The following is a 14,554-nucleotide window of genomic DNA, read 5'->3' as shown; positions in this document are numbered from 1 at the left end:
AAACACTTTGTGCAGCGATTCTTTTGTGTCAAGATTCTTGAGAAATTCAGCAGAGAAAAAAAAAGTATAATTAAACTTAATTAAATCATTCTCTTTTCAACAAATGAGTTCAGAAAGAATATTGCAGAAGAAATCTTATCAAGTTGTAATTGAAAAATTCTGAGAATCCTTTTTTTCCATCTTCAAGAGATACTTTTGGGCCCCTTTTTTCTGCCAAAGTGAAGTTTAATATTCTTTTTTTTCCAGAGAGAAATTTTCTGCACATTATTTCACCATCAAACACTGCCACAGAATTTTTGCGATCTTGGAAATTTTACAGACAAAGAAGCATTTGAGTGTGAAAATTCTCTGGAATCGCCTGTCAATCATTTCCTAATTAATTAGGGTGAAAAGTTTCCTCCGAAGAGCACCAAAGTTTTGTGAACAATCATAAAAAAGCACACAAATTTTCCACCTTATCGATATAATCACACCTCTTTTTGCGTGGTAGAAAAACTCCTTTTTCTAACTTGTTGATGAAGGAGAAAGAAACTTTCAGGAGTCTCACACTTCACTTTTAGCCACAAGTTCCAGCAATATAAAAAAAAACACCACTTCACTCCCGCAAAACCTGAGGTTGAAGCACGAAATTTGTTAAATGTATTCCAAGTTCATCTATTGTGTGACCATTAAATGGAACATCACGATGTTGAGAAGCGATTCGCACTATTAGGATTGTTACTCGAGCATTGACTGTCAATTTGATTCTCTTAGGAGTCAATTTTTTCTCCACTTGTGATGTTCTCACCATGAAATCGCGACAGAAACTGGCGGAAAGCCACAAAAATCTCACATTTGTGCGATGTTAAACCACATGTGAGCGGAGTTGGAGCAAAACTGAGATGTTAATTTGAATTTTTGAATTTCCCTCAGCAAACCCACGGAGCGCGGGAAATCGAGAGGGGCGACTTTTCCACCTCTGCGCAGTCTCACCACACTGTGTGCCGATGGAGAAGTGAAGACTCCTTCCAACTCTCTCTCACTCACATTTTTCTCCCACCAGCAGCTCTTCTCGTTTACAACCACGAAGGAGCAACTTGTTGCTCAACAGAGTGATAAGAATTACACATTTGCTAATGTAAAGCTAGAGGTGTTGTCGACAATATCACATCAAAACCATGCATCACGTGGCTTTTAACATATGTACACACTTTTTTTCCACCGGAGAAAAACCTCTCTCTCTCAATACATAAATACACTCAAATCTTGTTTTGACTTGCTCTCCGATTCACATGATTTATTCGAGTGCTCTTGTTTATTTAACTTTGCAGGCATTTTAAAACTCCACACAGGCTTTAACATCTCTCAAATGATGGCATGAGCTGGCTTAGACACAGAGTCGAATGACGAATTAATCGGTAGATGAAAAGTTCCTCGACAGAAATCAGTTAATTTCCAATCAATTACACAACAACACATTGAGAATAGTTTAACTTCTCTGGCGCTATTTATAATAATTTAACGAAATAAAATAAAATCCACGCATAACTTCTTCATTTATGACGCTATAAAATGCTACAAATTAATTTTCTCAGGGAAGACGCGCCAAAGGCTCTCCATAGGCGTCAGAATCGATGGCGATGGAGCTAAATTTCCCCAAGACATCGCATTGCTAAGTGCATAGGAATTAATGTGGTCGGTGTGTGTTGTCTTGAGAATTTATGGTGGAGGATCCTTGCAAAGGATAATTATATGATACCACATGCGGTTGCCGACAAAGCATAAATATCCGAAGGGTGTGCAGTTGTGTTGTACACTTGAGAATGGACGATCACAGCGAATTTTCATCATCTCCACTTTCTCCACGTCATAATTATCTCTCTTCTCGAAGAGACACTGTAAATATTTTCGCACACATTAATAGCACAAATTTAATTATGAAATTGAAGTTTGAGAGGGTGAAACTTCCCGCATGTCAAATTAAACTATAACACATCTTCAGATCTATGATTAAAATTGCTACATGGTGAACATTATTTGCATTTCAATGTGCAAATTTGCTCATGTAATTTGCCCCGCACGTCAGGAGAAATGAGCAAAAACATAGGCATCTCTCAAAGGCAACACCAAATCATAAATTCTCTAACAATCCGCCTCTCACTGTACAGCGAATCCTTGAAGAACAGCTTTTACGTTGAATCTCGTTCAGAAATTCACATTGTGCAGAAATGGCGGGTGGATTTATGGAAGTGAAGACGGTGTAAAAATGCTTGGGATGAGTGTGTCTCTGACCTACGAACACTATTGCTCTTCGTCTTGGCGTCTGGGGCGACATGGGAGAGAATGCGAGTAAAATAAATTGGTCACAAACTTCCCGCTCACGTTTGGCAAGTGTCTTAACCGGGCGTGTAAAGGTCCATTTGCAACGAATATAGAGGCACACGTGGACACAAGCGCAAAATAAAAGAGCAATAATAATTCACTTGCGAAGCTCGTGTCGCATTTCAAATTCTGCCCATTTATTGATTAATTAAATGTGACATTATCAGCCACAAATATGCACAGATAGATAAAATATATTGAAATATCTGTCGCTCGTGGAGAAGAGCTTCAAGGAGAGAGCTTTGTGGTTTCAATTCCAACGGAATCAACTAAAAGCGATTACAGACTTGCTGATGATCCACGAATCGGCGCGAACTCGGATCAATCCTCCGTGGATGAGCCTGTAGTGTGTAAAGATCAGATCAGCGATAATTCGTGGTTGATCTGCACCTTTACACACTCAAAATATGGATTAGTCACATTCGTTGCTGAACTGTCACCGTACACACTCAGGGATTATACTTCTTTGTCGACACTAGCGACACTGTGTTTGGTGTGTTCAGTTGATTTTTATACTTCAAAGGAGTGAAATTTTACGTTAAAATTGCGAAAATTGATGATTCGCAGAAGAATTTAATGATTTTAATAATCCAGGAAATCCTTCGCGAGAGATTCGCCATTTTGCGCCTTTTCTGGGTCGTACAATGTTTCGGCGCATTTTCGCACGAGCGCGCTGCCGTCGCGAACCCCTGAAAAATCGGCTGAACCTTCGATATATCGAGGGATTATTCGCGTTTTCTGGCTAAGCGAACTGTCAGTCGTACACACTCGCGCTCTCGCTGAACCTCCCGTGGATCATCAGCAAGTCTGTAATCGCTTTAAGACAGCAATGGCTCTATGCAAAACCTAGAATATTGTGAATTTTACACCGGAATCACAACACAAATCTCATGGGATTTATCAACAATGAACGATAAGTCGCGCAGCACATGGCAAAAACCCCCTAATTAAGAGTGTGATGAAATTTCAATTTAGTCACAAATTCTTGTGGCTTTTTGTGTTTTAATATATGAAATTCAGAATCTCAATGGAGATTAACTCTCCTCCTCCTCCCTGACATTGGGGAATCTCATGCGTATGTGATTAACCTCTTCCCTCCCTAAACTGACACTGTTTGTCTTATGCGACAGGCATTGACTTGCAAAACTTCACATTAGCACCACACACCGTGGCTCAACCCACGGCAAAAAGCTTTCCCAGATAGGGGAATAAAGATACAGAATCTTCACGCACTTGGCAAAATCTGAGCGTGTCGTGAATAAACCCCATCAAAGGAATATTTAGCAGGATTTCCTGAATGAAATTCCATACATTAATTTCCGCTCTGGTGAAAATCATAATGAGTGTTCTCTGTATGGAAGGTGTTCGTCGAAATCCAATTAAATCATGCGACATACTAAAGATAGTGTGGTTAAATTTTATAGACTGTAAGAAGACATTTGACTGCTATTTATCACGAACTTTAGCAATCACAACTATGGCTTAAATCAACCTCTAAAGTTCTATCTTTAGCATTTTTTACTGCCTCTCACGTGAGATAGTTTTATTAAACCGCCAAAGTTTGCCAATTTATTTGGAGTTCCGCGGGAAAACTTTTATAAAACGCCACTCGCGCGATAAGGGAAAAACCTCCAATTTCACTTTTGATATTTTGATGTTGCAAAAACTTTTATGGTTCAATTTTAATTCAAAATTACACACACTAAAATTCAACATAGTTTGATGATGAACATTGAAAAGGTCGAAAAAAACGAAAAATTCTCATTCATGAACAGATTTTCATGAGCATCAAATTGAATTGAAATGATTCTCATATCCGCAAGTCTATAAAGCTATTCAATAAATCATAGAGAACAATTAAACTATCATAAATAATACATTTGCCAAAAAGAAATTCCAACTGCTTGTCGTACAATTTATGAGCTGAACTCTTTTCGCCACAAAATCGTGGAACGTGGAGAGCTTTAGGGCCAAAACAAGAGAGTTTCCTGTTCTGGAAACCTTCCAATACAGTATTTAAGAGGGAAACGTGTTGTAAATTTAAAGAAGCGCACAAATTCAGCACACTATTCTTAATAAATTTCCCACACAATCCGCACTTCTGCAAGCCACTTTCTAATTACATCCCATGCCAAAAAGGACGCTTGGCAAGAGATGATAAGAAAACACAACCCGGAAAAGCACAACAGGTTGTAAATTGATGAATTGCGCGCGTTGGTGGAATTTTATCATGGATAAAATCTCAAGTTAAATCCCTTTTGAACAGCCATTCATGGAATGAATAATATGTATTTCGAGTAGAACAGGATTTAGAGCGAATGTTATTTGCATTCAGCTCACTTTCATATCATTTCGTATATGTTTTATTATTCACGAATGGGCGTATTTACTATGATAAAAGTTGAAATGCTGAGTTAAAAGCCCACATTTCGAATTCTCTCAAGTCACACTGGCAAAAATCTCACCATTTATCGTCATTTCAAACATGTTTGCCCTTATTTTTCATGTCGCTTGTGTCCTTGTTTTTCCATCTGGATGCAAAAGTGGGAAGAATTCTTTCGGGTCAAAAATCAATGGCAACAGAATTCAGTGTTAAACTGAACCTTGGCGCATTTCTTTTTACACACACACACACAAAACAATGTTATGTACTGTAGAACTTGAACTTTCAATTTCCCCTGAGAAAACTTCCCAATAATTGAGATCACGCGGTGAAATGAAACGATATTCCCCAAAGAAAATGATGACACTGAAAATAATAAATGAGCATCGCTGGCAAAAATCAATATGTAGATTGTTTTCAATTCGTGAGGAATTGAATAGTATAGAATCCAATTGTTTCACACAAATCATATGTCTCGTACGTGCCTTCGAGTGACAATCAAAAGAGGATGAAAGGGAGTAAATTGTTGATTCCTTCGCTCTCTTCCAGACTAAATAAATGCCAGCATAAGCAAACAATTCAACATATAAATTCCCTCTTTGCGACATCTTAGCACATTCAATGCGAATTCAAGATGCGATATTTTTTGCCAAGTAAAGAGAAGCGCCGATACTGACAATCTGAGGATAATTCCTTATATACACGGAGAATATGTATAGATATGGAGACACGGAGAGTTTAAAATGAGATTTGCTGAATACTAAAAAGTTTCCTCTTTCACCCATATTCCAGTATAATTCCTTCGGAAGGTCTCATCTATATGCTATCAGAGACTTTTCATTTTGGATAGAGAGTAAAAGGTTTTCCACTACGATAGACAGGATTTTCAGAAAGTTACACTTTGTACTCTCGCTTCAAATTCTACATACACACATTTCGCATAGAGAGCAAAGAGATTTGCTCGAAAAGTACAGCAGCATTTCCTGAATGCTTTCACGACAACTTTACCACACATTCTGGGCTTTGGAAAATCAAACACTGTCACATTATGACGTGAAAATGGTCTCTCAAATGTCTTAGAGAATTAAATTAAAGGTGACACAATTAAATTAAATGCCTTTGAATGTCCCAAGGAGGAGATATTATACTATTTAGGTATCTTTTACCGACCATAACCTCAAAATATAACTAAGAAATCATCAAAAACTCCATTTCGAAGCTTCTAGATCACAAAATCATCTCTAATCATTTGCCAATGAACTCAAAACTGCTGATTCAGAGTCAAAATTGCCCAAAAAGTATTCTTTTTTGAGGTTATGTTCGACATGAATACAATTTCCAGTGTTTCTTGACATCAAATGTTCAGAAAAACCATGTTTATTCTAAGCAAATGCTTAATTCTGCCAATGATTAGCAATCTCTGCAACTTGAGCATAATAATTGATGTGCTAGGATGCAAATTATTCACTAAAATTGTCTTTCATTCGATACATAACCTAAAAAAACTTTTATGATTGATTCTACGTAAAAAATCCAAAGGAAATCTAAAGAATTTGGATAATTTGTCAGTGAAATAAGATCTCAAGAAAGGAGAATTGTAAGTTTCTGAATACTTCCACTTCTTAAGTACTTCTGCTGAACTGTACACCACTTCTGACTGTATTATCTCCCCCTTTGAATGTCCTTTTGGAATTTCCATTACAGCGAATCGTGAGATATTATAAGAACAATTCACACCATTGAAATCTGACGATGAAGTTATTTTCATCCCTTCCGTACCCTTGACGTCATTTATATTCCATCTTAGAGACACATTTTTGTGTTCCGCATTTCTTTAGCCACTATTTTTCCACAGCAAAACAGACGACGAACAATGCGAAATGTTCTTTTTTTCTGGTAGGGAGAATCCCTATCAGCTGTTGCCAAGATCCTTTTACCCTCCACTTCCGTCTAAAATTTCCTTTCCTAATTAATTCAAGAATCTTTCCGCATAGCGAGAAACTTGAATGGGTCGAAAGAGACGCTCTTTAGAGTGAAAAACGAACCCTTATACCTCAAAGGATATTAACGTCAACTTATTCTTCAAGATTTCACAATTACATTATAATGGATATCCAAGAGATGTCCTTATTCAGGCTAAGGCAAAAGTAATATGATAGCAGAAAACAATCAATATATTTGCAAATTAACAAGATGTGTATATTTTCATCTTGAGTTGACAGGAGAAAAATATATTCAACAACATGAAAGTCAATAAAATATCAAAGAATATTGACTATAGCATGTGTTTTTTCCCTGTGAAATTGATGTTTTTATATTTAACACCCCGAATTTTCTCCCCTCCCCCTGAACATTGATCCTGCCTGCCACGCGAACCCCCAGCAATCCTTGTCAACCGGCAATGGAATCCGTGTCGAAAAAAGAGTGGCACATGTGTTAAATTGAGAGAGAGAAACACTCAAAGCATTACATATTCGCCTGTCAGAAGCGAAGAAATTCCACAGAAGAACTTCGAAAAAGGAATATATTTTATTCATTGAGGACAAATTTATCTTCACGCGTCTTTTTATTAAATTTCATCGGAATTTCGTTGGGCTGAAATGTTCTCGTGCAAAAATAGTACCAAGAAAAAGAGCCGCCGGTAATAAATAAGTAGGATGATAGCGAGATTAATGATGTGAAGTCATATCAGATGAAATTTAACTCACCGCAAGAGACACGCTGGAGAAATTTAATTTAAACGCCTAAAAAAATAACCTCAGTGAATTTTCAGGGGCACAAAATGACAGGTACTTTGTATTAAATACACCCTTTATTTTTCAATTCTTTTCATCTTATTACTTCGTGTCTTTATTTACAGTACATTGCGAAAGTGTCCATCTCTAAAAAAAACTCTCAGTTTCTTAATGGAAATTGCATCGAAATTAGGAAGAATATCAAAAATAAAACTTTTGGAGCTCTCAACGTCTCTTGTGTAGAAATGTGCTCCAAAGATTCTACTGAAAGTGTTGGGAATTCAAATGAAATGCACCCTAAAATGCAGTCAAAATACCTGAAAAGTGTTGATATAATAAACTCTTAACCCTTCTGAACAGTGTGAAATTCCAATGAAATTGAGACGAATGATTTTAAAGGTATTGTTGGTAAGTGAGCGAGTGGATTGAAGAGAGTGGCAGAGGAAGATGAATGCAATTTACCTTGACGGTGACAGCAGGAATTTGTCTTTCTCCCATTATGCCTCAATTATAAATTAACTGCGTTGCCGAGGCGTTTGTGCTGAAGAGGTGTGAGTGGTGTCACATTTCGGACAGCTTCCAAGTTCGCAGGATTGGCGTAAATGTCCGCCGTGAGCTCCTCAAGTGAGATTTCCTTGTCAGCCTTCGCCTTCTTGCCAGCCTCATCGACGCCACTGCGTATCTTCGCCTCAATCCCCTTCAATTCATCCAAGTCAATGAGCTCCGCATTCAGAATCTTCTCCCTGAACGACGTGATGGGATCACGTGTCTGTCGCACCTCCTGGATTTCATCGCGCGAGCGATAGCTCGTGCCTGGATCGGACATTGAGTGGCCAGAGTAGCGATACGTGGCGGTCTCGAGGACCATGGGACCCTTGCCAGACTCGCAGTGCTCAATGGCAAAACGTGATGCCTCCCTAACAGCCAGCACGTCCATTCCGTCAACCCAAATCCCGGGCACAAAGTCACCGCGCGTGTAGTAATTAGTATTCGCCGAAGCTCTCTCCACACTCGTTCCCATTCCATATCCTGTCGCGCGAAGAGAAGAGATACGCTAATTAGCAATATTACTCACTCAACTTACCACAAGCATTTTAAACAAATGAACCACTGCGAAAAGCTCAAGATAGTTTGAAAATTGTTTACTCGCTCTCAATTATGGCAAAACTGTCCCCGAGGACAACACAATAACCAACAACCGAATCAATTAAATCAACAAGATATGGTGTATTAGAGTGGAGAGACTTCTGAAATGTTATCAGCATTTGGTTTAGCAATTAAGTTGAAAAGTTTTCCCTGTGCATTTGCCACTTTCACAATGATGATTCTAACAAGACCATTAGCTACTCACCATTATTCTCGCAGACATAAATCACAGGAACTTTCCAGAGCTTCGACATGTTGTACACCTCAAAGACCTGCCCCTGATTGGCCGCTCCGTCGCCGTACAAGGCGAAACAGGTGCCTTTTCCCTTCAGATACTGACTGGCCAAGGCAATTCCCGCCCCCAAAGGGACTTGAGCTCCCACAATTCCGTTGCCACCGTAGAAATTCCTGGCGTACATGTGCATGGAGCCTCCCTTTCCCCTCGAGCAGCCACTCTCGCGACCAGTCAACTCGGCCAGGACGCCCAGCTCGTTGACTCCCATCACGTGAGTCCAGCCGTGACAGCGATAGGCAGTGATTACGGAGTCTTCCGGACGCATGGCGGCGTGCATGCCCACGGCACACGCCTCCTGGCCGGAGTAGAGATGGCAGAAGCCTCTGATGATCTTCTCCTTGTAGAAATTCCCCGCCAGCGTCTCCAGGCGTCGCAGAGTGTACATTTTGCTGTAGTAATCGACGGCATCCTCCTTCGTGACAGTCACGGTGGTCTTTGGGCCCTCCTCCAAGTTGTGCAGCTTGAATTCCTTCACCTCAAACGTCGCCTCGGTGGACAGGGAAGCTTTTGGCAGTGCCGGAGAGTTGAATTTCTGCAAAAATAATCACCCAATTAACACTGTCCGGAAAGAACAAGCCAAGGAACAAGCAATCAAGAGCGTTCGTAACGAATATCTTGAGGATGTTCTTAATGGAACTGCCCGCAGAAGTCATTGCCAATACTTTGCAGAGGTCAATAGAATCAATAGATGTGATATGGAGGATGTATGGGAGCGATAATTGGGATTTTTTCCTCGCAAATCTCCACCACAAACACTGCTTGTTATGCAATATTGTCACGCAAAGTGACGGACTGCGTAAGCACACAGAAAAAATCAATAAATCCTCACCAGAATCTTGAGGAGGCATCGCGAATTGACAGTTCTAGCGCAATTTGTGAACATGGTGGGTTACTCGTTGGCCAATAGCACTAAATTTCGTGGGAAAATCGAGGCAAAACGCACCGGAGGAAATTCACAAGCCACAAACACTGTCCGACTTTGACATTGAATGAATTTCGCATGGCGAACGCGAGCGACCTCTCTCGGCGTTTTCGCCTCTTTCCCGCTAATGCAGTGGAGACGCCTGGTCAAGAGCATGCAGGCTAATTAAAAATCTCACTTCTCGGGGGTAAAAAAACAGCTCTATTTACGAGCTTTACGAGACTTTGGAGTTACTCTTGCTCACTAAATCCTCCGCAGTTGCAACTGCTGCTCTATACAAATAAATTAGATCGTTCAGTGTGCTTTTTTCCTCACGGACAAATGGGAAAAGAGTGTCTCTGATAAAAAAATGTAGTAAAGCTTAATATTTGCCAATAAAACCGCCCACACAAATACAAATACAAATAGAGAAGCAAAAAGAGCAACAAATATCCTTATTACTTCATTTTGCAGCAATGTCTTGCAGGGATTTTATGTTCATCATTCGTTGTTTGTTCATTTTGAAGAGGGCGTAGAAAAAGGAAATAAACTTTATGTATAGATTTCTTTGGGGTCAAGAGAAAATTTAGCATTCATCCTGAAGATTTTTTGCAGGAATTCCTATGAATTGGTGAATCAAGCACATGTTTGCGTTGATAATTCAATTTTGTCTTAATTATATCTTATCAAATTTTCCACAATTTACTCTTCTTCCGCAAAGACTTTGGCAGATTTCCTCCACCTTTGATAAAGTTTCGCTCATACACGAAACGATACACCACATGTCTAATGAAACTTCAATTAATCGGCAGTATTACGGTGGTAGCGAGCGACTAAATTATTTTCATCTCTCTGTTGCTAATGCGGAAAGTTGCTCATCGAGAACACGCCCTTTGTGGGTCTCTCGCCGGCGCTCATTCACCATTTTGTGTGCTTCATTTGGACTTTTCCACCCTCCCATTGAGACTTGAGGCAGAATTGACGTGCCTTCCCTGGGAGAACACAGGAAGAGAGGCGAAATTAATGATTTGTTAAATTTCATTACTGTCGAAAAGTATGTCAAGCATTGAGATGTTTTTGCCCAGGAACAAAACATCTCAGCAAAGTCCCCAAAATGTGCCTTCAACATGTGATTTTTCCTATTGTCGACTCCTCTGTCGAATATGATAAATTACCCTAATTTGGGGAAAGGTGAAAAATGTCGCAATTCACATCATTTCACCCTCCCTCGTCGTTCGCTTGTGTATGTGAATTCTGATGAGACACTCTTTCCGGGAATTCTCTCATCCTTTGGGAGTTAAGGCGCCAAGGATCGAAGTCAATGAGTGTCAAGCGTCTTTACACACAGGCCAACTAACCCCGGAAGAAGTGGCAGAACATCGCCTTAATTAGTTTTTGCGATGTACATGAGAGGAAAATTTATGTAAATATCCAATTTTCACGGTGTGGCGAATTTTCGCGCAATTTCACTCAAAACTATATGGAGTGTGTGAGAGAGAGAGAGAGAAGAAGTGCGAATGACGTGTGTCTTGTGGAATACAGACATTCCATAATTCTGCAATTAAACAGCCAAGAGTGAATTCAAATATAGCCATTTAAATATATAATTGAACAAATGCCTTTTCTTCGGAAATCATTATGCTGGAATTAAGTTGAAATTTAGCAAAAAGATCTTACTGTGTGGTCACATCTTAAGGATACCCAGATAAGTATGAGGGTTGAAAAGCTTTTTCCTCATTTCTTCGGATTAAAGAATGCCTTTACATTTTAATTCGAAAGGGTTTCTCCGAGAGAGAACAACGGAAAAATCGAGGGAAAATAAATAAATAGAAAGTCTTTGAAGGGATTCACTTTGTTCTTTGTCTTGACTTCATCGACACAGAGATGAGATTCACGACATATCTTCCGTCTTACGTCAATTTACTTATCGTTAATGGCGTGTGGATAAAAATAGCGAGTCACCATCAGTGTAATCTACTTAAAAAGGAGAAAAATAGGAGAAATATTATAGTTTTGTATGCTGAGATAATCTTAAAAACAATCCATGGAGAATATTTGTATATTTGAAAGAACTTTTCTTCACAATTCTCCTCTATTCGTCCAATCTAACAAATCAAATTGTAGGTCATGATTCGATGTAGACAAAGACTAAACAAATTACAATGTGAGAGTAAATCAATAGAAGTTCAGTTGGATCCGTTGTTAATTGAATTTATTTCCCGTAAGAGGAGCTCCACGAGGAAACTGGAAGCCTCTCGGCAAATTCTTCTGTGAGAAAGAAAGACTTTGAGTGAAAATATCCACACGATGAATATCGAACAAAATTGGCACACATTAGAAGAATTGATTCACACCACTCGGCACACAAAAAAGCCCCTATTTTTAGAACCCCTTCTGAGTATCTCCACATATAACACTTCTCTTCATTGTCAACCAAACCCAGTCGCGGTGGCGATGGAAGGTGTTGAAGGGTTTTTAAATAAAGCGAGGTAAAAAGATTGAAGAACTTGTGATATTGGACGTTAATAATGGCGAGAACTTTTATTGTTTAACACCCTTTCTTGTCATGGATTAAATGCAAATGAACTTCCTCAGTCTCTTTCACTGCAACAATGCTCTTTTCAACCTGTCTCGCACCTGCTGCGACAACCCTAGTAATTAACTTTTTATGCCATTGACTCCAAAATCACCCCCAATTAATGATGTGTGAATTATTCTGAGAGAAAGTCGTCTATTGTTTAATTGTGTGTGATGATTGAAAATTAAAGATTTCGTGTCATGAAAGTGGGTGAATTAATAAATATTCTGGCAAAAGAATACATTTTTACCATAAATGTCTCGACGCGTATTTTTTCCATCAACATTCATTCAATGAAACAGCAGGAAGACTTTTCGGCAAGAACGCCAGAAAGGCACTAAATGTACAAACTTCTTCACTATCTCTCTGTGGTTCATCTCCACACATTCAGTCAAAGAAGGGGACAATCTTGAGTCTCTTCGGCGCAGACTCACCGCGAAAGCATTTTCTCCTCCAGCATGAGGAGAAAGCTCTTATCACTTGAGGGTGAAAGCCGTAACCAAGTTATCTGTGGTCAGTGGATGGGACAAATGTGATAAATATAATAAAAGTTGAGATGTCCTCACGGTATCTCAATAAACTAAAAACTTTTCCTCAACCACTTTGGGAGATGAACGAAAACTTGTGTGGATGTTGACCTTAAGCTCCCCCTCAGTGTCTGTACTTTCTCAAGTATTTTAATTCCTTCTCTCGCAACTTTCACACAATCATGCTAATCTTGGGAGAGCTTCAAGTGAGACACTTTTTGTCAACGTCATAAAAGTATGAGAAAAATATGATAATAGAACGATGTGCGGTAGAAAATTTGCAATTACAATTTTTCCTTCTAATCCACATTGGATTTTTTTCCCACTCTTTGTTACAAATGCGAAATGATTTTTCTATATAAGAATCAGAAGAATCTCTCCACTTTGCCTCTTTTCCCTATTAATTTAACCATTTTGTCCTTGAATTTGTCTCAATGGCGGAGAATTCTTGTGATTGCGGTCATTCCACTCCTTCGCATGCGACAAGGGTGGATTAAAAATCCACATAATTAAGAAATGAGGAACGAATGGAGAAAATTATAAAATAAAATCTTCATTTTTCTCCTGTTCTCTCATCTTCTCACAATATAATAAGAGGGAAAACTTAATTAGCACAGAACTTTAAATTGAAAGCTTCCGAGTTAAAAACTTTCCACCAGGAACAATTAAATTCTGCAAAAGCAACAAATAATTCTTTCTTCGAAATTCATTTATCGTTCTATAAACATTTTAATTGTTTTATTGATTCTACACACTCTCGATAAAGTTCACTCATCAATCGTCACTGCATTGAAGAAGCTCTTCAACACGCAATATATATAATTTCATGGAATTAAACCCATAAAACTGCGCAAAATGAACAAGCAAAGTTTGACTCGAGACTTTTCACTTGAATAGATTTAATTATACCTCCTCGACTGTGTAAAATTAATTTTATATTATCATCCATTGTTTTTCACCCTCGAAATTTCACCTCTCAATCATAAATAAAAAATATACGTACAAATATATATATATTCTGGTAACTTTGGAGTGCAAAAGCGATTATAAAGTGAAATTTCAAATTTCTCCCTCAAGTATTTCTTATCTATAAATAGCTGCCAAAAATCTCACACAGATTTAATAATAATAATTTCACGCAATCGGATGGGGATGTTTTTGCTCTCTCTCTCTCCCTTCGACGTCTTGCGATACGAATTCCACGGATTCCGTCTCTTTAAGAAGTCAAGAAGTGACGAGAGACCGTGAAAACCATGGTGGAAAACCAAAGTGGAAAGTTGTTAAAAATAATATTAATTAGCATAAAATGATTCTAATCTCCAAAGCGACGAATTATTTTCATTTTGTCAGCTTTCTCTGTCAAGTTATTGAATTCTGGAAATATGCTGCCAAATAGGATATATCATTCGATGGGAATTGAAATGAATATTTTACGGAATTTCTTATCAGGATGTCTGGTGGAATTCCCAGAATTCTCTCACCACGTGTCAACAGCAACACCTTCCTTTTCATTTCTCCCGGTGATGATGTGATTCCTTGTCAGCTATATTGGAAAATATGTGAAATATCATATAAGATTTTATTTGCAGTATCAATGCGTATTTATGTCCAACAGCGTTTCGCTTCCA

The 14,554-nt window shown here is 38.6% G+C and overlaps 2 protein-coding genes across 3 annotated transcripts in view; both read right to left on the bottom strand.

The window, feature by feature from the left end:
- The window catches only part of LOC132257725 (orexin/Hypocretin receptor type 1-like), a 41,735-nt gene extending 40,869 nt beyond the window's left edge, over positions 1–866 (bottom strand). The window contains exon 1 of the mRNA XM_059754746.1: positions 474–866. The gene's annotated coding sequence lies outside the window, so the exon portion shown is untranslated. The remainder of the gene's footprint in view (positions 1–473) is intronic.
- Positions 867–7,537: 6,671 nt separating this feature from the next.
- Positions 7,538–9,919, bottom strand: LOC132257727 (pyruvate dehydrogenase E1 component subunit alpha type II, mitochondrial-like). Of its 2 annotated transcripts, XM_059754748.1 has the most exons (4): positions 9,750–9,919; positions 8,831–9,452; positions 7,942–8,508; positions 7,538–7,796 (listed from the first exon to the last, which is right to left on the bottom strand). In XM_059754748.1, the coding sequence occupies exons 1-3, from the start codon at positions 9,801–9,803 to the stop codon at positions 7,988–7,990; spliced, it is 1,197 nt and encodes a 398-aa protein (XP_059610731.1). In that variant the 5' UTR covers positions 9,804–9,919; the 3' UTR covers positions 7,538–7,796; positions 7,942–7,987. The 2 variants fall into 2 exon arrangements, with proteins under 2 accessions (XP_059610731.1, XP_059610730.1); XM_059754747.1 differs by having other exon boundaries at positions 7,538–8,508.
- Positions 9,920–14,554: the final 4,635 nt, after the last annotated feature.

Source organism: Phlebotomus argentipes, unplaced genomic scaffold, assembly GCF_947086385.1.
Source record: "Phlebotomus argentipes unplaced genomic scaffold, Phlebotomus argentipes genome assembly scaffold_4, whole genome shotgun sequence".
Lineage (NCBI taxonomy): Eukaryota > Metazoa > Arthropoda > Insecta > Diptera > Psychodidae > Phlebotomus > Phlebotomus argentipes.
This window is presented reverse-complemented; position numbering and strand designations above follow the sequence as displayed.